The 23,451-nt window shown below is 41.5% G+C and overlaps 1 protein-coding gene and 1 long non-coding RNA gene across 51 annotated transcripts in view; one reads left to right on the top strand and one right to left on the bottom strand.

Moving 5' to 3' along the window:
* Positions 1–15,164, top strand: part of LOC118152128 (uncharacterized) — a 38,854-nt gene extending 23,690 nt beyond the window's left edge. The window contains exons 2-3 of the long non-coding RNA XR_004740483.3: positions 5,085–5,160; positions 15,049–15,164. This is a non-coding gene — a long non-coding RNA (uncharacterized LOC118152128). The remainder of the gene's footprint in view (positions 1–5,084; positions 5,161–15,048) is intronic.
* Positions 1–23,451, bottom strand: part of SORBS2 (sorbin and SH3 domain containing 2) — a 392,630-nt gene that overhangs the window by 5,346 nt on the left and 363,833 nt on the right. For 32 of the 50 annotated variants that reach the window (XM_078366120.1, XM_078366115.1, XM_078366113.1 and 29 more), the window contains 2 exons: positions 16,309–16,358; positions 12,209–12,315 (listed from right to left, as the gene is read on the bottom strand). In XM_078366120.1, coding sequence (XP_078222246.1) covers positions 12,209–12,315; positions 16,309–16,358 — 157 coding nt within the window. Of the gene's footprint in view, positions 1–12,208; positions 12,316–16,308; positions 16,359–22,566; positions 22,675–23,451 lie in introns of all 50 variants that reach the window. The other 18 variants (XM_078366090.1, XM_078366101.1, XM_078366111.1 and 15 more) reach the window with 1 other exon arrangement.

Below are 23,451 nucleotides of genomic sequence, written 5' to 3'. Positions count from 1 at the left end.
TGGGGTCTTCTAAATATACAATCACGTTGTCTGCAAAGAGAGACAATTTGACTTCCTCCTTTCCTATTTGAATACCCTTTATTTCTTTTTCTTGCCTGATTGCTCTGGCTAGAACTTCCAGTACTATATTGAATAGGAGTGGTGAGAGAGGGCATCCTTGTCTAGTGCCGGATTTCAAAGGGAATGCTTCCAGTTTTTGCCCATTCAGTATGATATTGGCTGTGGGTTTGTCATAAATAGCTTTTATTATTTTGAGATATGTTCCATCAATACCTAGTTTATTGAGGGTTTTTAGCATAAAGCCTGTTGAATTTTGTCGAAGGCCTTCTCTGCATCTATTGAGATAATCATGTGGTTTTTTCTTTGGTTCTGTTTATGTGGTGCATTACATTTATACACTTGAATATGTTGAACTGGCCTTGCATCCCTGGGATGAAGCCTACTTGATTGTGATAGGTTTTTGATGAGCTGTTGCAATCGGCTTGCCAGTATTTTATTGAAGATTTTTGCATCCATGTTCATCATGGATATTGGCCTGAAGTTTTCTTTTTTGGTTGAATCTCTGCTGGGTTTTGGTATCAGGATGATGTTGGTCTCATAAAATGATTTGGGAAGGATTCCCTCTTTTTGGATTATTTGGAATAGTTTCAGAAGGAATGGTACCAGCTCCTCTTTGTATGTCTCGTAGAATTTGGCTCTGAACCCATCTGGACCTGGGCTTTTTTGTGTGGTAGGCTCTTAATTGCTGCCTCAACTTCAGCCCTTGTTATTGGTCTATTCAGGGTTTCAACTTCTTCCTGGTTTAGGCTTGGGAGGGTGCAAGTGTCCAAGAATTTATCCATTTCTTCCAGGTTTACTAATTTATGTGCATAGAGCTGTCTGTAGTAATCTCTGATGACAGTTTGTATTTCTGTGGAATCTGTGGTGATATCCTCTTTATCATTTTTTATTACATCTATTTGATTATTCTCTCTTTTCTTTTTTATTAATGTGGCTAGTGGTCTATTTTGTTGATCTTCTCAAAAAACCAGCTACCGGATTTATTGATTTTTTGAAGGGTTTTTTGTGTCTCTATCTCCTTCAGTTCTGCTCTGATCATAGTTATTTCTTGTCTTCTCCTAGCTTTTTAGTTCTTTTGATCTTGTCTTTTGATGATAGGGTGTCGATTTTAGATCTTTCCTTGCTTTTCCTGTGGGGATTTATTCCTATAAATTTTCCTCTAGACACTGCTTTACATGTGTCTCAGAGATTCTGGTATGTTGTGTCTTCATTCTTGATGGTTTCAAAGAACATCTTTATTTCTGCCTTCATTTCATTGTTTATCCAGTCAACATTCAATAGCCAGTTGTTCAGTTTCCATGAAGTTGTGTGGTTCTGAGTTAGTTTCTTAATCCTGAGTTCTAATTTGATTGCACTGTGGTCTGAGAGACTGTTTGTTATGATTTCCATTCTTTTGCGTTTGCTGAGGAGTGATTTACTTCCAATTAAGTGTTCAATTTTAGAGTAGGTGTGATGTGGTGTTGAGTAGAATGTATATTCTGTGGATTTGGGGTGGAGAGTTCTGTAAATGTCTATTAGGTTTGCTTGGTCCAGATCTGTCCTTGTTAATTTTCTATCTCATCGATCAGTCTAATATTGACAGTGGAGTGTTAAAGTCTCCCACTATTATTGTGTAGGAGTCTAAGTCTCTGTGTAGGTCATTAAGAACTTGCTTTATGTATCTGGGTGTGTATATATTTAGGATCATTAACTCTTCTTGTTGCATTGATCCTTTTACCATTATGCAATGCCCTTCTTTGTCCCTTTTGATCTTTTTTGGTTTAAAGTCTATTTTTCAGAGACTAGGATTGAAACTTCTGCTTTTTTTTTTTGCTATTTGCTTGGTAAATCTTCCTCCATCCCTTTATTTTGAGCCTATGTGTGTCCTTGCATGTGAGATGGTTTTCCTGGATACAGCACACTGATGGGTTTTGACTTTCTGTCCAATTTGCCAGTCTGTGTCTTTTGATTGGGGCATTTTGCCCATTTACATTTAGGGTTAATATTGTCAGGTGTGAATCTGATCCTGCCATTTTGATGCTAGCTGGCTGTTTTGCCCATTAATTGATACAGTTTCTTCATTGTGTCAATGGTCTTTACAATTTGGTACATTTTTGGAGTGGCTGGTACTGGTTGTTCCCTTCTATGTTTAGTGCTTCTCTGAATAACTCTTGTAAGGCAGCCTGGTGGTGACAAAATCTCTGAGCAATTGCTTGTTCATTAAGGATTTTATTTCTCCTTCACTTACAAAGCTTAGTTTGGCTGGATGTGAAATTCTAGGTTGAAAGTTCTTTTCTTTAAGGATGTTGAATATTGGCCCCCACTCTCTTCTGGCTTGTAGGGTTTCTGCTGAGATATCTGCTGTGAGTCTGATGGGCTTCCCTTTGTGGGTGACCCGACCTTTCTCTCTGGCTGCCCTTAGCATTTTCTCCTTCATTTCAACCCTGGTGAATCGGACGATTATGTGCCTTGGGGTTGCTCTTCTTGAGGAATATCTTTGTGGTGTTCTCTATATTTCCTGGACTTGAATATTGGCCTGTCTTGCTAAGTTTGGGAAGTTCTCCTGGATAATATCCTGAAGGGTGTTTTCCAGCTTGGATTAATTCTCTCCATCACATTCAGGTACACCTATCAAATGTAGATTAGGTCTTTTTACATAATCCCACATTTCTTGGAGGCTTTGTCCATTTTTTTTCACTCTTTTTTCTCTAATCTTGCCTTCTTGTTTTATTTCGTTGAGTTGGTCTTCAATCTCTGATATCCTTTCTTCCGCTTGGTCGATTCGGCTATTGAAACTTGTGTTTGCTCCACGAAGTTCTTGTGTTGCGTTTTTCAGCTCCATCAATTCATTCATATTCTTAAGCTGTTTATTCTTATTAGCATTTCATCAAACCTTTTTTCAAGGATTTTAGTTTCTTTGCATTGGGTTCCAACATGTTCTTTTAGCTCAGAGCAGTTTCTTATTATCCACTTTCTGAAGCCTGTTTCTGTCATTTCATGAGACTCATTCTCCATCCATCTTTGATCCCTAGCTGGTGATGAGTTGTGATCCCTTGGTGGAGGAGAAGCATTTCGGTTTTGGGTGTTTTCATCCTTTTTTCCCTGGTTTCTTCCCATCTTTGTGGATTTATCTACCTGTCGTCTTTGTAGTTGGTAACTTTTGGATGGGGTCTCCGAGTGGACGTCCAGTTTGATGATGATGAAGTTACTTCTTTCTGTTTTTTAGTTTTCCTTCTAACAGTCAGGCCCCTCTGCTGTAGGACTGCTGGAGGTCCACTCCAGGCCCTGCTTGCCTGGGGATCACCTGCAGTGCCTGCAGAACAGTAAGGGTTGCTGCCAGTTTCTTCTTCTGCTATCTTTGTCCCAGGATACCCGGCAGATGTTAGTCTGATCTCTCCTTTATGTGGTGTCTCTTTGCATATACAGGGGTTGGGGAGCTGCTTGAGGAGACAGTCTGTCCCTTATAGGAGCTCAAGTGCTGAGCTGTGAGCTCTGTTGTTCTATTCAGAGCTGCTGGGCAGGTACATTTAAGTCTGCTGCAGTGGAACTCATAACCAACTTTTTCCCCAGGTGCTCTGTCCTGGGAATGTGTGGCTTTATTTTTAAGATCCTGTAGTGCTGCTGCCTTTTTTCAGAGGTTCCCTGCCTGGAAAGGAGGTAGCCTAGTCACAGTCTGCCAACAGAGGCGTTGCTGAGCTGCCGTGGGCTCTGCCCCGCTGCTGTGTGAACTTGCCTGTGGTTTTGTTTATAGAGGTATAGTTAGAACTGCCTTGGTAATGGCGGTCTGCCTCAGTAACGGCAGACTGCCTCTGTAATGGTGGACTGCCTCAGTAATGGCAGACTGTCTCTGTAATGGTGGACTGCCTCGGTAATGGCAGATATCCTTCCCCCTCGCAGAGCTGGACTATCTGGGGTCCAGCTGCACTTGCTGCAAAACTCTTAATCCAGGGCGTTTCAGATTGCTGGTCTTTGTTGGCGTGGGACCGCCCAAGCCAGATCACCTGACTCCCTGTTTTCAGCCCCCTCTTTTTCAGTTGAATCCACAGCTGTCTCCTGGGCGTTCCAGGCACCAGTTGAAACAGCTGCCCAGGTTTGTATGAGTTTTTGTGTGGAGACCTGCTGCACCAGCTGAAACAGCCTTGCTGGAATTGCATGGTGCTTTTCAGCCCAGGAATCTCCTGATCTGTGGGCAGTAAAAACTCATTTGGAAATGTGGTGGTCACTCAACCTCTGCATTGTTCTCACCTGGAACTGCACTCCAGAGCTGTTCCTATTCGGCCATCTTGGATCCCTGACCACTGGGCATTATTTCTAATATGGTATGTTTATTAGCCACATGCACAAATGGCTGTCATCATTATGATCACCCCTGATTTCAAATAACATAATTCCTTGGAAACTTCATGTAAAAGTTGTTCTGCTAAATTCTTTAGGCAGCGTAGATGGAGTGGACAGGGTCTCTCAAGCTTCATCTCTCCCCTATATCCTGGTGCTTACTGCCTTGGGTTTGATAACTGTTTTTCTTTCTCCTTGGCTAGGCAAGCCATTTTACATTTTGTCTTCTTCTTCTTCATTTTCTTTTTGAGACTGAGTCTTGCTCTGCTGCCAAGGTGGAGTGCATTGTGCGATCTCCGCTCACTGCCTCCCAGGTGCAAGTGATTTTTCTGCGTCAGCCTCCCGAGTGGCTGGGATTACAGGCACCTGTCACCATCCCCAGCTAATTTTTGTATTTTTAGTAGAGAAGGGGTTTCACCATTTTGGCCAGGATGGTCTTGAACTCCTGGTCTCAGGTAATCCACCTGCCTTGACCTCCGAAAGTGCTGGGATTACAGGTGTGAGCCACTGTGCTTGGCCTTTTCTTTTTTTAATAGAAATAAAATCAGAGGCTTGTGGCTGCAACATGGCCTCAATTCTTTCATGGTTTTGCCACCGATGGATGTCTAGAGTGAGCCCTCCTCTCCTCTCACCTTTCCCCTCTGTGTCCCAATGTAAAATACTTTTGTCTACAAATGTTTTCTCAGAAGACCTCTCATTTTTTTTTTTAGGATGGTAAGAATAAAATTGCCTTTTAAGTGGGAAGAATGGAACTTCTCTCCACTTCCAACATAAATTAAAGCTAAGGTGAGTCACTGAACTTTTAGAGATCTACATGAGAGCTAAGAAATGAGGGAGCTGTTCACTGAATCTCGCTCTCTCTGAAATTGGATTCTCACTGTGGACAACTAACATTTTCCACAGAACTGAGCATTGATATTTCTCTTCTGGGGACCATCTGTTGTTGTTGTTCTTAGATCTCAATCTTTCCTGGTTTCTGCTATTTAAAGAAATTTTCTTCTCTGAGTTGAGTTGGAAATAAAGTCAGCAGAAAATCACACATAGCTGATGCAGGGAATACTAAACTGTATTAAAAATGCAATAGCTGGAGATGGATCCAAGATGGCCAATTAGGAACAGCTCAGGACTGCAGCTCCCAGCGAAAGCACAGAGGGTGAGTAAATGCTGCATTTCCAGACAGACTTTTGTTTCCCACAGACCAGGAGATTCCCAGGTGGAGGAGCCCCATGGGTTGCCAGCACAGCTGTTTTGGCTGGCACAGCCAGTCTCCGCACAAAATACAAGGGTCTGGGTGCCATTTTAGCTGGCGATTGGAGCTCCTGGGAGACAGAGTCACCCATTCACCTTATAAAAAGGGGGACTGAAACAGGGAGCCAGGACAGGAGATTGCCAGGTAAAAAAGTGCCACGAATTTCAGTATGGCCATTTCAGCAGGCACAGTGGGTCACCGCATGGGAAATCACACAGATCCCGGCACCTTTTCAACAGGTGACTGGGAGACCTGGGAGACAGAGTCACACATTCAACTAAAAAAAAAGGGGGAATTCTGAGGCAGGGAGCCAGGTGATCAGACTCGGCTGGTCCCACCCCCACAAAAAAAAACCAGCAATCTGAAACACTCTGGATTGAGAGTTTCACAGTAAGCACAGCTGAACCAGGGATGGTCCAGCTCTGTGGAGGAGGGACATCTGCCATTACCAAGGCAGTCCACCACTACGGAGGTAGTCCGCCATTGCTGTGGCAGCCTGCCATTACAGAGAGAGTCCACCATTACAGAGGTTGGCCACCTTTGCAGAGGCAGTTCTAACTATACCCATATAAACAGGACTGCAGGGAAGTGCACACAGCAGACGGGTAGAGCCCACAGCAGCTCTGCAAAGCCTCTGCAGGCAGACAGTGACTAGGCTGCCTCCTTGCTGGGCAGGGAAGCCCTGAAAAAAGGCAGCAGCATGACAGAAACTTATAAATAAAGCCCCAACTTCCCAGGACAGAGCACCTGGGAACAAGAAAGTTGGGGGGTTTATGAGTTCTGCTGCAGCAGACTAAAACATACCTGCCCAGCAGCTCTGAATGAACAATGGAGCTCACAGCTCAGCACTTGAGCTACTATAGCACTTGAGCTCTAATAAAGGACAGACTGTCTCCTCAAGCAGCTCCCTGATCCTCATATATCCAGAGAGTCACCTCATAAAGGAGAAATCAGACTGACATCTGACGGGTATCCTTCTGGGACAAAGATAGCAGAAGAAGAAACTGGCAGCAACCCTGACTGTTCTGCAGCTGCAGCAGGACTGGAGTGGACCTCAGCAGTCCTACAGCACAGGGGCCTGATTTTAGAAGGAAAACTAAGAAACAGAATTAACTTCATCATCAACAAACTGGACGTCCACTCAGAGACCCAATCTCAAAGTCAACGACTGCAAAGATGACAGGTGGATAAATCCACAAAGATGGGAAGAAACCAGTGCAAAAAGGATGAAAACACCTGAAACCAGAATGCCTCTCCTCCTCCAAGGGATCACAACTCCTCACCAGCAAGAGAACAAAGGTTAGATGGAGAATGAGTGTGATGAATTGACAGAAACAGGCTTCAGAAGGTGGGTAATAAGAAACTTCTCTGAACTAAAAGAACATTTTTTAACTTAATACAAAGAAACTAAGAACCTTGAAAAAAGATTCCACAAAATGGTAATGAGATTAACAACTTAGGGAGGAATATAAGTGAATTGATGGAGCTGAAAAACACAACACGAGAACTTTGTGACACATACACAAGTTTCAACAGCTGAATTGACCAAGCAGAAGAAAGGATATCAGAGGTCGAAGATCAACTCAATGAAATAAAACAAGAAGGCAAGATTAGAGAAAAAAGGATAAAAAGGAATGAACAAAGTCTCCAAGAAAAATGGGACTATGTGAAAAGACCTAATCTATGCTTGATCGGTGTACCTGAATGTGATGGACAGAATGAATCCAAGCTGGAAAATACTCTTCAGGATATTATCCAGGAACACTTACCCAACCTAGCAAGGCAGGCCAATATTCAAGTCCAGGAAATACAGAGAACACCACAAAGATATTCCTCAAGAAGAGCAACCCCGGCCAGGCATGGTGGCTCAAGCCTGTAATCCCAGCACTTTGGGAGGCCAAGGCGGGTGGATCACAATGTCAAGAGATCAAGACCATCCTGGTCAACATGGTGAAACCCCATCTCTACTAAAAATACAAAACATTAGCTGGGCATGGTGGTGCATGCCTGTAATCCCAGCTACTCAGGAGGCTGAGGCAGGAGAATTGCCTGAACCCAGGAGGCAGAGGTTGCAGTGAGCCGAGATCACACCATTGCACTCCAGCCTGGGTAAGAAGAGCGAAACTCTATCTCAAAAAAAAAAAAAAAAAAAAAAAAAAAAAAAAAAAGCGACCCCAAGGCACATAATTGTCTGATTCACTAGGGTTGAAATGCAGGAGAAAATGCTAAGGGCAGCCAAGGAGAAAGGTCGGGTCACCCACAAAGGGAAGCCCATCAGACTCACAGCAGATCTCTCAGCAGAAACCCTACAATCTAGAAGAGAGTGGGGGCCAATATTCAACATCCTTAAAGAAAAGAACTTTCAACCCAGAATTTCACATCCAACCAAACTAAGCTTTATAAGTGAAGGAGAAATAAAATCCTTAATGAACAAGCAAGTACTTAGAGATTTCATCACCACCAGGCCGGCTTTACAAGAGCTCCTGAAATAAGCACTAAACATAGAAAGGAACAACTAGTACCAGCCACTCCAAAAACATACCAAATGGTAAAGAGCATCAACACAATGAAGAAACTGCAACAACTAATGGGCAAAACAACCAGCTAGCATCAAAATGGCAGTATCAAATTCACACATAACAATATTAACCCCAAATGTAAGTGGGCTGAATGCCCCAATCAAAAGACACAGACTGGCAAATTGGATAAAAAGCCAAAACCCATCGGTGTGCTGTAGCCAGGAAACCCATCTCACATGCAAGGATACACAAAGACTCAAAATTAAGGGATGGAGGAAGATTTACCAAGCAAATGGAGAGCAAAAAAAAAAAAAAAATATTAGACAGATCAATGAGACAGAAAATTAACAAGGATATCCAGGACTTGAACTCAGACCTGGACCAAGCAAACCTAATAGACATTTACAGAACTCTCCACCCCAAATACACAGGATACACATTCTTCTAAGCACCACATCACACCTACTCTAAAATTGACGACATAGTTGGAAGTAAATCACTCCTCAGCAAATGCAAAAGAACGGAAATCATAACAGTCTCTCAGACCACAGTGCAATCAAGTTAGAACTCAGAATTCAGAAACTAACTCAGAACCGCACAGCTTCATGGAAACTGAACAACTGGCTCCTGAATGTTGATTGGATAAACAATGAAATGAAGGCAGAAAGAAAGATGTTTTTTGAAACCAACAGGAATGAAGACACAACATACCAGAATCTCTGGGACACATTTAAAGCAGTCTCTAGAGGAAAATATATAGCAATAAGTGCCCAATGAGAAGAGTGGAGAGATCCAAAATTGACACCCTATCGTCAAAATTGAAAGAGCTAGAGGAGCAAGATCAAAAAAACTCAAAACCTAGCAGAAGACAAGAAATAACTAAGATCAGAGCAGAACTGAAGGAGATAGAGACACAAAAAAACCCTTCAAAAAATCAATAAATCCAGGAGCTGGTTTTTCGAAAGGATCAACAAAATAGACCACTAGCCACATTAATAAAAAAGAAAAGAGAGAATAATAAATAGATGCAATAAAAAATGATAAAGGGGAAATCACCACAGATTCCACAGGAATACAGACTGTCATCAGAGAATATTACAAACAACTCTATGCACATAAACTAGTAAACCTGGAAGAAATGGTTAAATTCCTGGACACTTGCGTCCTCCCAAGCCTAAACCAGGAATAAGTCAAAACCCTGAATAGACCAATAACAAGAGCAGAAGTTGAGGCAGCAATTAAGAGCCTACCACACAAAAAAAGCCCAGGTCCAGATGGGTTCACAGCCGAATTCTACCAGACACACTAAGAGGAGCTGGTACCTTTCCTTCTGAAACTATTCCAAACAATCCAAAAAGAGGGAATTCTTCCCAAATCATTTTATGAGACCAACATCATCCTGATACCAAAACCCGGCAGAGATTCAGCAAGAAAAGAAAACTTCAGGCCAATATCCATGATGAACATAGATGCAAAAATCTTCAATTAAATACTGGCAAACCGACTGCAACAGCACATCAAAAAGCTTATTCACCATGATCAAGTAGGATTCATCCCGGGGATGCAAGGCTGGTTCAACATACGCAAGTCTATAAACATAATTCACCACATAAACAGAACCAAAGGCAAAAACTACATGATTCTTTCAATTGATACAGAGAGGCCTTTGACAAAATTCAACAGCCCGTTATGCTAAAAACCCTCAATAAACTACGTATTGATGGAACTTATCTCAAAATAATAAAAGCTATTTACAACAAACCAACAGCCAGTATCATACCGAATGGGCAAAAACTGGAAGCATTCCCTTTGAAACCTGGCACTAGATAAGGATGCCCTCTCTCACTACTCCTATTCAATATAGTACTGGAAGTTCAGAGCAATTAGGCAAGAAAAAGTATAAAGGGTATTCAAATAGGAAAGAAAAAAGTCAAATCGTCTCTATTTGCAGACAACATGATTGTATATTTAGAAGACCCCATCATCTCAGCCCAAAATCTCCTGAAACTGATAAGCAACTTCAGCAAAGTCGCAGGATATAAAATTAATGTGCAGAAATCACAAGCATTCCTATACACCAATAACAGACTAAAAGAGAGCCAAATCAAGAACGAACTGCCATTCACAATTGCTACAAAGAGAATAAAATACCTAGGAATACAACTGACAGGGAACGTAAGGGACCTCTTCAAGGAAAACTACAAACCACTGCTCAATGAAATGAGAGAGGACACAAACAGATGGAGAAACATTCCATGCTCATGGTGAGGAAGAATCAGTATCGTGAAAATGGCCATACTGCCCAAAGTAATTTATGGATTCAATGCTATCCCCATCAAGCTATCTATGACCCTCTTCACATGACTGGAAAAAACCACCTTAAACTCCATATGGACCAAAAGAGAACCTGCATTGCCAAGACAATTTTAAGCAAAAAGAACAAAGCTGGAGGCATCACACTACCTGACTTCAAACTATACTACAAGGCTACAGTCATCAAAACAGTATTGTACTGGTACCAAAACAGAGATATAGATCAATGGAACAGAACAGAGGCCTCAGAGGCAACACCACACATCTACAACCATCTGATCTTTGACAAACCTGACCAAAACAGCAATGGGGAAAGGATTCCCTGTTTAATAAATGGTGTTGAGAAAACTGACTAGCAATGTGCAGAAAGCAGAAACTGGACCCTTTCCTGACACCTTACACTAAAATTAACTCCAGATGGATTAAAGACTTAAACATAAGACCTAACACCATAAAACCCTAGAAGAAAATCTAGGCAAAACCATTCAGGACATAGGAGTTGGCAAGGACTTCATGACCAAAACACCAAAAGCATTAGCAACAAAAGCCAAAACAGACAAATGAAACCTAATCAAACTCCACAGCTTCTGCATTGCAAAAGAAACAGTCATTAGAGTGAATCAGCAACCAACAGAATGGGAAAAAATGTTTGCGGTCTACCCATCTGACAAAGCGCTGATATCCAGAATCTACAAAGAACTAAAACAGATTTACAAGAAAAAAACAAGCCCATTCAAAAGTGGGTGAAGGATATGAACAGACGCTTTACAAAAGAAGACATACGTGAGGCCAACAAACATCTGAAAAAATGCTCATCATCACTGGTCATTAGAGAAATGCAAATCAAAACCGTACTGAGATACCATCTCACGCCAGTTAGAATGGCGATCATTAAAAAATCTGGAGACAACAGATGCTGGAGAGGATGTGGAGAAATAGGAACACTTTTACACTGCTGGTGGGAGTGTAAATTAATTCAACCATTGTGGAAGGCAGTGTGGCAAATCCTCAAGGACCTAGAAATAGAAATTCCATTTGACCCAGCAATCCCATTATTGGGTATGTATCCAAAGGACTATAATTCATTCTACTATAAGGACACATGCACACGAATGTTCATTGAAGCATTGTTTACAATAGCAAAGACCTGGAACCAACCCAAATGCCCATCGATGATAGACTGGACTGGGAAAATGTGGCACATATACACCATGGAATATTATGCAGCCATCGAAAACGATGAGTTCGTGTTCTTTGTAGGGACTTGGATGAACCTGGAAACCATCATTCTCAGCAAACTGACACAAGAACAGAAAATCAAACACCACATGTTCTCACTCATAGGTGGGTGTTGAACAATGAGAACACATGGGCACAGGGAGGGGAGCATCACACACTGGGGTCTGTTGGGGGGAAATCGGGGAGGAGACAGTGGGGGGTGGGGAGTTGGGAAGAGATAACATGGGAGAAATGCCAGATATATGTGATGGGGAGGAAGGCAGCACATCACACTGCCACGTGTGTACCTATGCAACAATCTTGCATGTTCTTCACATGTACCCCAAAACCTAAAATGCAATAAAAAAGTTAAAAACATGCAATAGCCTTGGGATTACATGGTGCATATGAACTTCTGAAAGATGAGACATCATGAATTGAAAGGAAGCTTGGCTGTTTCAGCGAACCACGCAAGTGAGGAAACTCAAGCAAAGTACAAAATAGCCAAATGTCTCTGAAGAAAATGCGCACATACCCACAAACCAGCCATCGTCGCACTTTTCCATCACATCAATGACGTCACTTTCTCTGAGCTCCAGCTCGTCTTCGTTCCTGGGAGTGTAGTTATACAGAGCCTGAAACCTTAAACAGGACAAAGGAACGTGTTTAGACCAATCTTGACAGCTTTGTGAAATACAGAAGATAGAACACTATTCATTCTACCTTCGCCATTCCTATTCTTAACAATATGAACAATATTATATTGGGTGGCACATGTCTGGTAAACATGTAAACAGCAATGTTTAGACCTTCACAGGCATTAGACCAGTCTAACGTTTTGGGACTCATGAGGAATGTTCAGGAGAATTGTAACGCTCATAAATTGATTAAAATATTTTAACATTTATGCGTCAAACCTGCATTTCAATTGTCCAGCCATCTAACGTCTGTCATTCAGACATTCAATAATAGTACAAAATATAAAATAAGTGATATTTACATTATTTAACCATTTAAAAACAGGAAGGAATCACAGTTTTGGCTAGCCATAATCAGAAGCAAACAATTGGGGCTTAAGAATTGAATTTTCCAAGGTTCTAAATTGAAAGTGTCTCTGACATGTCTTTTAAATCACTATATGTGAATTACTCTACAAAGGAAAATCACTGTTTTTTAACCAAGAGGAATTCTTTACATCACTTTAATTTTATAGTTTGGTTCCATGTTTGCTGAGGATGCAGTGCTGGAAAATTTGGTGTAATTAGCCTATGACATTGAGTACATGTATTCTGCGTGCTGTTACTACTGAGTCAGTTTCAAACAGGTTATGGACATAAGTCTCTGCTTCAAATGAGTCCCGGAGAAACTGTATTTGATTTTAAAACTCTGTCTTGAAATGACTTTATGTCAAAAAGAATGATTAATAGAATGCTACCACTTTCCCTGCCTGAATTCTTTGACAGCATATGCTGTGGCAACATTGATCAAGAATGAATTCAGACACTGAGTTTGTGGAGAGAAAACAGCATACATCACAGTACAGAATAACATGGACGGGTGTCTTTGGAAAATGAAGGGAGAAATTGCTGTAGCCGAGAAGGTGAAGAAGAATTTCATGTGGAATTAACATGAAAACTTCTTCATAATAGTACTAAAATATTACCAGTACTGTGAGGGGGGTTTAAAAATTGGGAATTTGTCTCTGCTGCTTTTTGTGACAGTCATGTCATTCTGCTAATGTGAGAAAATAATAACTACATTCTAGGGTATTTTAGATTTTTTAATGGAAACTTAAAAAAGTTGATAATCTTGACTACTGTTCTGGAACCAGAATGATTTATTTTTAATTACTTCATGAGTCAGAAAATCATATTTCGGTAGAACAACCCTATTCTATCCTTTGAACTCAAATCTAATGATAGCAACTGTGACCCATGGCTTCCCCATTCATCCACCATTTGGATTGGGGGAGCTGGATAGAGTCGGCTTCAGGGATTCTAGGAAAGTGGTGAGAATAAGGGGTGCCTGACACCATTCCCTAGAAAACATGGTTTTCCCTGCCCTGGCTGCAAAGCCTGACATTTCAACATGAGAGGTTTCTTCCCGTTAAGACTTTGTCCTCCCAGTAAACCTTACAGCCACTTACACTCTTTAGAGCACGGGCTTCTGAGGCCTTTTCTTGAGAGAGGGGTTTGGGGAAGGACAGAGAAGGGCAGCTAGCATCCCAGAGCAGTGGCCGAAGAGACAGGGAGCTGTGGCATACACAAGCATCACCTGATTCGGAGGTTTGCGTGCGGCCAGCTTTAGTAGAGGGAGTCGATTCATCTTGTTTGTGTTAAGAATTTGATTTGGAGGCTGCTCACGTGAAGGGGTGATACCTTTTGTCTATCTCTGGGGGCAAGTTCATGGTCCTTTTTCCAATTTCACGTTTGAGAGAGAGGGTCATTCCCGGGCTGCTGTTCTGATGGGTATACACAGCACTTCTCACTTTGGGAAAACTGATTCTTTTATTGAGATTCTCGGGCTTGAACCCTGCCCGGGCTCATCTACAGCCACTTATGGAGACCAGTTACCTAAGGCTGCAAACCGCAGCTGCTGGAAAGAATCTCAAGGTCTCAGAGCTAACGCAGCAAGATTGGCCCAGGCTCCTTCACTTTTGCGGGATGAAAGCCAACGTGTTTGTCCGAATGTATTTACCATTCTGGTTTAATTAGGCCCCAAAAACAAAAACCAAACCAAACCAAACCCAAGGGGTTTTATGGAAGCATAAACACACCTTCAGGAAATCCTCCTGCCTCTGCTGGCTTTCAGAATCAGTGCGGTGCGACAGGAAATGGAGTGAAATCGCAATTTAAAAAAACGCTGTTCTGAGATGTGTTGGTGAGATGAGTGATGGTGGGGGGTTAGGGTGCCTCAGAAAGAAACGTGTCTTTTTCACAGGAAATGCCGAGCCAAACCGGAAGCCCTCCCTGTAACTTGCCGCTTTTTCTAGCATGTATTTCACTAAAACACTGAACTGTAGTCACATAATGTTATGTTCCTACTTTTGCTCAAAACTTATTTTTAAATGAAAGCAACTAAGCAATACCCTAAAATCTTGAGTTCAGGCTATAATCAAATATACCTTTAAACAATGTTTTATAATATACAAATCAGGACTTTGAAAATGTAACCTATCTTTCATTCATAAACACTCTAAAAGCTGTTTGATATAGTATGTTGGTAATGCGGTAAACCTAAACAGCCCTTAAATTTATTGTTTATAATGTGATCTTATCGTTTGGGTCAATAAGAGAACAAAAACTTTAGAATTATAAGTCATTTTTAGTGTTTTCCAATTAAGCGACCTTTTCTTTTTTTGTTTTTTTGAGGCAGGGTCTCGCTCTGGTTCCCAGGCTGCAGTGCAGTGTGCCATAATCACGGCTCATTATAGCCTTAACCTCCCTGGCTCAAGCGATCCTCCCACTTCAGCCTACTGAGGACCTGGGACTACAGGTGCATGCCATCACACCTAATTTTTTGTTTTTATTTCTGTAGAGATGGCGTTTCGCTATGTTGCCCAGGCTGGTCTTGAACTCCTGGGCCTTGGCCTCCCAAAGTGCTGGGATTACGGGCATGAGTGACTGTACCTATCCTTAAGTGAGATTTTAAATGATTATCACTTGTAACCTGTTCTTTCCAAAATACAGACTTGCCCTCAACAAGAACACGTTTCTGGCTGACTCTGTGAGAAACAGTCTCGTCTGGAGAGTCTCTTTGCTAAGTTTCAGGTCTGTGGGGAGCCAGGAAGGACTTGATGGTGACAAAGGCACCAGGCCACATGCCAGGACCTCCCACAAGGAGGCGGCTTTGGTTAGCCTGTTCTGCTCCAGGCCAGCAGTGTGGGCAGTGGGTCAGGATCCCCAGCGTATGCTGGATGAGCTGGACGAGGTTTAGGTCCATGAATGAGCCTTCCCGGGGGTCTCACGCTTGCCTCACAGGGTGGGCAGTAGCCAACAGGAAGTTGACAACCCCTGAACATCTCTCTGCGACAAAATGGGCCCAAAAAAGAGAATCTTCAAGACAATGTGTGACACCTTCAGGCTGACTTAGCTCATGTATCAGAAAGGAGAGGAAATTTGAAAGGAAAGTTTGAAAAGGCGTTTTCCTGGTGCTGTGGAAGTACCAGCATGTCACTGAGTAACAGTGAGTGTTTTAATACTGCCGTTTTCAAATGACTCTCCTAAGCGTATAACTTTGGAATTACATTATTAACATCACTTTCTGTCTCTTTTACATTTAGGTCCTCTTTTACTGTCTCCCAGCAGGGTGAAAACAAGGTTAGACCATTCTCTATAAGCCAGCAAAGCAGAGAGGGCGACAGAATGATTCAGCTTAAGAATCACTGAAGCATTGGAAAGTTTTCCTATGTTTCAATTAAAATCTTCTCAGAGAACTATGGGTTCTTTTAAAAATACGTTTCTGATCATTGTCTTAAAATATCTAGATTATTGCAATTTCTTGTAATTTAGGAGGCCTCATGTTAGTTACTTTGGTCTTTCACTTGCAAAGCTGTACCATCTGACATTTTGGTACAGTTGTCCATTTTGTGGGTCAAGGTTAGTCTCAAATTTAGAAGATAAGAAGAATACTTACGGTTCCCCCCCACCTTGAATATTTTCATGAGTAAACACAGGACGCTGTGGCTGAAATGAAATGATTTTCAATGTAATCAATGTTTAAACTGTTACTAATTAAAAGATAATTTGGATAATGGCATGGTACTTTTCTTGACATTTAATATTTCCTGTTGTAAAAAACCAAGAGGAAGAAAAAAAAAAAACACAAAGGGTTTCTGCAGGACTAATAATTAAAATATTTAAAGGGAGCTTTAAATTAAAGCAAAATAACCAAGGTCAAATGTTATGAACATGTCTACAATCTCATCTGCTCAAGCTTTAAGGAAAAGTCAGGGTTTAGTCCCACTGATTTTTCAAAGGCCAGGAATAGGGCAAGAACATAGACAGCAAACCACTAGAATAGGAAGTATAGACACCTTCATACAACCGTAGTCTCCAGCGTTTTCTCAAACAAGCAGAAAATAAACCACATTTAGGTTAACAGCAGAGTATCCACATTCATTCTTTCAACCTTTCCTTCACAGACGACATTCTCACACACAGTACACAGGAAATGTCAGTAAGCAGACATCCCATGCGACACTGGAATGAACATTCTCTGTTTTCAGTGTGAAGAAAACACATGCATTTTTAAAAAGAGAAAACAGAACTTTGGAATGCAACGAACAATATCCAGGTAACACGTAACATTTTACCTTCGAAGAGAAATACTGGTAGAAATTTCCAGTGCACTGAACTCTCAAAAGAGTTTCTTTTCTTTTTAAACTAAGCATCAAGACCAGTATCTGTAATAGATACTTATAATATTGGAAATGACAAGCCTTAGCATCCCATATACCCACATTAATATTTGAACGAATGAAAGTTAACACGTTTGTTGAATATATAAACTCTAATTTAGATTGACCACCTCAACTTTACCTTTTAGGGGAGAAATGCATACAAATCATTCATAACACACTTTAAAAGCATTTGCTTCTAAATGATAGCTACAGGGTAAAATCAGAATTTGCATGGCAATTATATAAGTGATGTTCGATGACTACTGATTAGCTGTGAGATCCATGTCCTTAGACATGGATTTCCATAGTTATGAGCGGATTCCTGATAGGCTGGAAATCTCTTCCTGCAAATGCCCCACTGGTCCAGGCTTGGATGGATAACTCTGAGGCTGCTTTTGGTCTATGAGTCTGTGATTTAGCCCTTCCTAAATTCTTTATCCATTCCCTTTCAATCCTACCTGTCTGTCTAGCATAAGGCTCGGTACTTACAGTACTAAAACTGTAAGCTTTGGCTCTGCTAACTGGAAACCTTCGTTAACAGTATTCTTAGAAACTTCACTCAACAGTCTGTGGATAGAATATTTAAAACCAGACTGAGTAAGAATGACCGGACACAAGTATGACTTAAGAGTGTGAAATAGTTTACTACTGTACATCAATAGAAGTCTACTAAAACTGTCTTTATTAAAATTAGAAGATATTCATATTTTAAGAAAAATGATGACTAGATAATCTTCCAGCCATCTTAAAGGTGATTTAATTCAAGATATTATTAAATCAATTGAAATATCTAAGCTGGTAATTTAAGTCATTGATAAGCCTATATCATATTACCTATTTCAAGTTCTCTTCCAATCCAACAGAACTTTATATATGTATAGAACTGTTACGCAGAAGTGAGATTTGTAGACATCAACTGCCATTAACACTATTTTGTAATCATTTTCCAGTGTTTTTCCCCCTTAGTCTTTCTCATTTTAAATGCCTGCAGAATAATGTTCTCCCACGCGTGTCCACGTATCATAGTTTTCTTTGTTTTGAAGTTGGAATTGGTCTAGTCTTTTTTCCCACTATCATAAATAGCAATGCTACACACATTGTTTATGCAAAGAGCTATTTTCTTCTTTTGAAGTACTCTTTAGAATATATTCTCAGGAGTAAAATTTCTGGCCTAAGAATATGCATTAAAGCCACATGATTTTGCAAATGTACATGTGAGTCACAGAAAAATACTGTATTCAAAAGCAATCTGAAAAGGTCTGATATGCCACACTTCATATCATACCCCGAGATAGCGAGTACTTTCCCAAAACAACGGCAGCACCATTCGCAGTGCATAATAGTTATAAATAAGAAAGTATTGGCCGGGCGGGGTGGCTCACGCCTGTAATCCCAGCACTTTGGGAGGCCGAGGCGGGTGGATCATGAAGTCAAGAGATCGAGACCATCCTGGTCAACATGGTGAAACCCCGTCTCTACTAAAAATACAAAAAATTAGCTGGGCGTGGTGGCGCGTACCTGTAATCCCAGCTACTCAGGAGGCTGAGGCAGGAGAATTGCCTGAACCCAGGAGGCGGAGGTTGCGGTGAGCCGAGATTGCGCCATTGCACCCCAGCCTGGGTAACAAGAGCGAAACTCCGTCTTAAAAAAAAAAAGTATTATTTCTTCTTCAGATAAAATGTTGCGTAAAATATATTTCATTATGCTCTAAAATTGGTGTCCCTGTTTTCACACATTTAAACCATTTTAATATTTTAAAATTGAGTCAGAGTTTCAACTTGTACATCACAGCATCTGATGCTTGGTATAACTGGTGATTTCATTTCACTGCTCTTGTTAAAATGTGAATACCACTTTAAAAATCAAGTTGTTCATGAATATAAAACAATCTACTTTTTTTTTTTTTTTTTTTTTTTGAGACTGAGTTTCACTCTTGTTACCCAGGCTGGAGTGCAATGGCGCGATCTCGGCTCACCGCAACCTCCGCCTCCTGGGTTCAGGCAATTCTCCTGCCTCAGCCTCCTGAGTAGCTGGGATTACAGGCACGCGCCACCATGCCCAGCTAATTTTTTGTATTTTTAGTAGAGACGGGGTTTCACCATGTTGATCAGGATGGTCTCAATCTCTCGTGATCCACCCGCCTCGGCCTCCCAAAGTGCTGGGATTACAGGCTTGAGCCACCGCGCCCGGCCCCCGTCCTGGCTTCTACGTGTTTCCCAATATCTCGTTTCCCTTCCTTCGTATCTTCCAAACCCTGCCCCTCTTTTTACCCACAAATCATCAGTTTTCTATACTGTTCACATCCTGTGACCAGAATCAATCAAGACTTTTCTTAGCAGAGAAGTCGTGTGTGTCTTATAACGGCGAGTTTTAGAACTTTTCGAAGCTTACCTTTAACAAGAATCACCTCCATATTAATGTGGATAACTAGGAGACAGTTTTGAGGAAAGCTGTCTAATCACAGTCCTTGAATTAGTTTATTTTTAAAACATTTGACTAGTCGGGAATGAGTACCATGAACCGTTATTTGTGACGGATCATCTGTGTCTTTTTTTGTCTTGGGCATTAAGCACCATCTAACCTTGGGGCTGCATCTCGCCTTCCCTATCTCTGAAATCAATGAGTTGGACAAGATGCTGGTTAATCAGGTCCCCTCAGGGGTTCCATGAAGGATGTATATTTCCACAGACGTTTCCTCTGCTGTGTAAAGGTGTCCTCATCAGCTTTACACACATTTGTCAGACAGCCGTGACACTGACATTAATTGGTTAATTCTCATGTATCCCAGTCATGTAAAAAAAATAATGGTTACAATTCAACTCCATTTTGCAGGTTAGTAAACCAAAACCCAAAGATACTGGATAATTTCTTAATATGACAAATAGGTACAAAACAAAACAAAAGAAACAAGATGGTAATTTTGATGTGGGCTCCTTATTGCATGAACGTTTACTGTGATGGAATAGTTGGCCTAGCTTGGCTAAAGTCAGCCTCGGAATTTTGACCCTCAGGTAGGTGCTGATGCATCTGCACTCTGTTGCCACCTCGTGGTGAGCAGTGGCAGCAACAAGCTAGGAGTTTCTGCTTTATCCACCCCTCTCTATCCAAGTTCCCAAGCCTGGATTAATGTTAAGAGTCTGTTATAAAGGCCACAGAGTGACGTGGAATAGATAGCCATCTATTTTTCCAACCACGTTCTTCCCTTCTCACATTTTATATTCTTGAGAAAGGATCCCTTGTAAGCCAGCAGCATGTTTGGTCTGTGTCCAGTTCATTTCCATTTCTCATAACTTCTTAGCAGTTTTAAGATAAAAATAGAACAAGATACATTTGTGACATTCAGAGGGACTTACATGAACCGAGCATAGAAAGATGCCTTTCAACGGACACAATCACTGTGCTGGACGTTTATTTTGAGCAAGAATTATATTATGCTTATATTTCCTTAATAAATCTGAGGAGTAGACTAAGAGAAAATCCAATGAAGCATGATGCTGTTTGCATGGTATCATATATATATAATATATATATATTTTTTTCTGTAGCCTGAAATAAGTAATTTTTTTTCCTGTAGCTATCTTTTAATGTTGTCAAAAATAGATACAAAAGAGACAAGCTTTAATCACATGCTAATTTCCAAAGCTAGAACCGATCACAAGTTACTGTTCATAGAAAGCTGGTTTGAAATATCATGGAGTCTGTAACATCAGTAAAACATATCCTTTCCTGTCTTAGCTACAGTCTGTTGAAAAGCCATCGAATTTATCAAAGCTTCTGCAGTTATCTCTGGAGGATTAGCTATATTTACTATCAAAGAATTCTTAAATAAGGATTGCCCGTTACTTTAAATACTAATGCAGAAAAGTCTCTGAATGCAATATAAGCAGTGCTAAAGTGTTTTTGTCATTTTTTTCATAAAATATTAGTGGAAGTACTTGCAAACGAGAATTAGATGAAATTCTCCAGTAGCAATACCATGCTTATGTTTATGGGCTTATTTTTCCTTCTTAAATTATGAAGGTAAAACATAACTTTGCACAAATCTAAAAAATAGAATATGGTTCACGCACACACACGCATATAATCTGACATACAAATACATAATGTAAAAATCAGGTAAAAAAAATCTTAAGGGGAACCAAAGCATACCATCTCACGGACCCATAGGAAATTTATAGATGGGTCCTCTTAATTGTGAAAGCAGCTTATTTTTTGCCTCGACTCTCGAGGGCCATTCGGGAGAGTCTAAGAATCTCTACAAACTGGCATTCCCCTCTCTACGGCAACACAAAACTCTGCCTCAGCAACAAAATGAGAGCTTCTCATGCAATACAAAAAGCGCAAAGTGGCATAAATACAGAATAATATCTACTTTTTTTTTTTTAGAAATGAAAAACGAAGACTTCTTTGAAATCAAGCCCTTGAGAACATGAAATGCAGACCCATAGCTACTTGATGGACCAGCTAGGGTCGAGTCAGTGTCCACTAAAACAGAGATGGGGAAAGGAATCCTGACTTACATCTGGATGACTATTTCCAAACTCCTTGGCTGCATTCCTTAGAATTGATAGTAAGTAGGCTGGGCGCGGTGGCTCACGCCTGTAATCCCAGCACTTTGGGAGGCCGAGGTGGGTGGATGGTGAGGTCAAGAGATCGAGACCATCCTGGTCAACATGGTGAAACCCCGTCTCTACTAAAAATACAAAAAATTAGCTGGGCATGGTGGTGTGCGCCTGTAATCCCAGCTACTCAGGAGGCTGAGGCAGGAGAATTGCCTGAACCCAGGAGGCGGAGGTTGCAGTGAGCCGAGATCATGCCATTGCACTCCAGCCTGGGTAACAAGAGCGAAACTCCGTCTCAAAAAAAAAAAAAAAAAAAAGAATTGATAGTAAGTACCGTTTTGGGTCCATGTCTTTTAAAGTACGGTAGTTATTATCGAGCTAAGTAGCGAAGGGAAAGTAATTTGACCTTTGAGTTCAATCAAAGCTGGCAGGAAATGGGAAGTGGATCGAATGCAGAGCGCAGTACCGGGAGAAAGGGCGCACCCAGAGGATGGAGCGCACCTGACTAGAGCAACAGAAGACTTTAGACAAGAACCACGGATTTAAACAAATCCAAATTGAGTGACACAGAAGCAAACATGACTGGAAGTGTGTGAGTTTAGTACTGCATATGCTTGGCAACAGTTTTGTTCTTTGCAGGAGAGATGGGGACTACAAAGCAGTGATTTCGTGTAGATACATGAGACAGATGTGGACCGCAACGCACACGACACCCTTATTTAGAGTAGAGAATCTGACCATGTCTTTGTGGATTTGGGAAACCTCATGCACACCTAAAAGGGAAGCCCGTCACCAGGTGGTGACTTCATCTCCAGGGCATCTTCAGCCTTGCTTTGAGGCCAGTTCACAGCAAAGACAACAAAGGAAGAGCCGGCCCCTGAGAGGGGTGGTCAGGATGTCTGGCTCAAGGTGGGGGCATGCTGACCCTACCCTGTGGGAACTGCTGAGCCCTCTGACAGGCGAGCCGCACGATCTCCTAGACATCACTGGGCTGCGAGGAGGCTTACCCAGGACACATATCTCGCTTTTTAGGTCAGCCTGGAAAATCCATAAGAAGTTAGTTAGTTCTTCATCACACAGCCTTTAGGAGTTTTCTTGGGTCGCTTTTCTCCATGCACACACAGCATGCCACACGCCTGAACAACAGCAGGGCAGAGAGGGTTAACAGCTCCTCCAGCTGCTCATACAGTTTCCACAACACAGGCACCAGCCGCCATCTTAACACGGGACCCATGGGCACAGCAGAAAAAGGTTTGTAGAGGAAAGCTGGTATAAGGAAGAGGCCAAGAATATAGAAGAAATGTTATGTTTTTTTTTTTTTTCTTCAAGACAAAGTCTTGCTCTGTTACCCAGGAGGGAGTGCAATGGTGTGAGCTCAGCTCACTGCAACCTCCGTCCTCTGTGTACAAGCAATTCTCCTGTCTTGGCTTCCTGAGTAGCTGGGATTACAGGTGTGTGCCACTATGCCTGGTTAATTTTTGTATTTTTAGTAGAGACGGGGTTTCACCATGTTGATCAGGCTGGTCTTGAACTCTGACCCCAGGTGATCTGCCTGCCTCAGCCTCCCAAAGCACTGGGGTTACAGGTGTGAGCCACTGTGCCTGGCCAAGAAATGTTATGTCTTTAACAGAACGCTTAGCAATTGGGATCAACATGCTCTCAAGCCTGACCTGCTTCTATGTGCTTATTGAAGAGATGCAAGGTGAGATAGAGGAGAATTTGGCTTAATGCCCATCACATTTCATGGACTATGTCATACATTTTTGGGAGGCAAAATTTTCTAACAGAGAAGAAGAAAACCAGGCCTTTTTGGGG

Source organism: Callithrix jacchus, chromosome 3, assembly GCF_049354715.1.
Source record: "Callithrix jacchus isolate 240 chromosome 3, calJac240_pri, whole genome shotgun sequence".
NCBI classification, from domain to species: Eukaryota; Metazoa; Chordata; class Mammalia; order Primates; family Cebidae; genus Callithrix; species Callithrix jacchus.
This window is presented reverse-complemented; position numbering and strand designations above follow the sequence as displayed.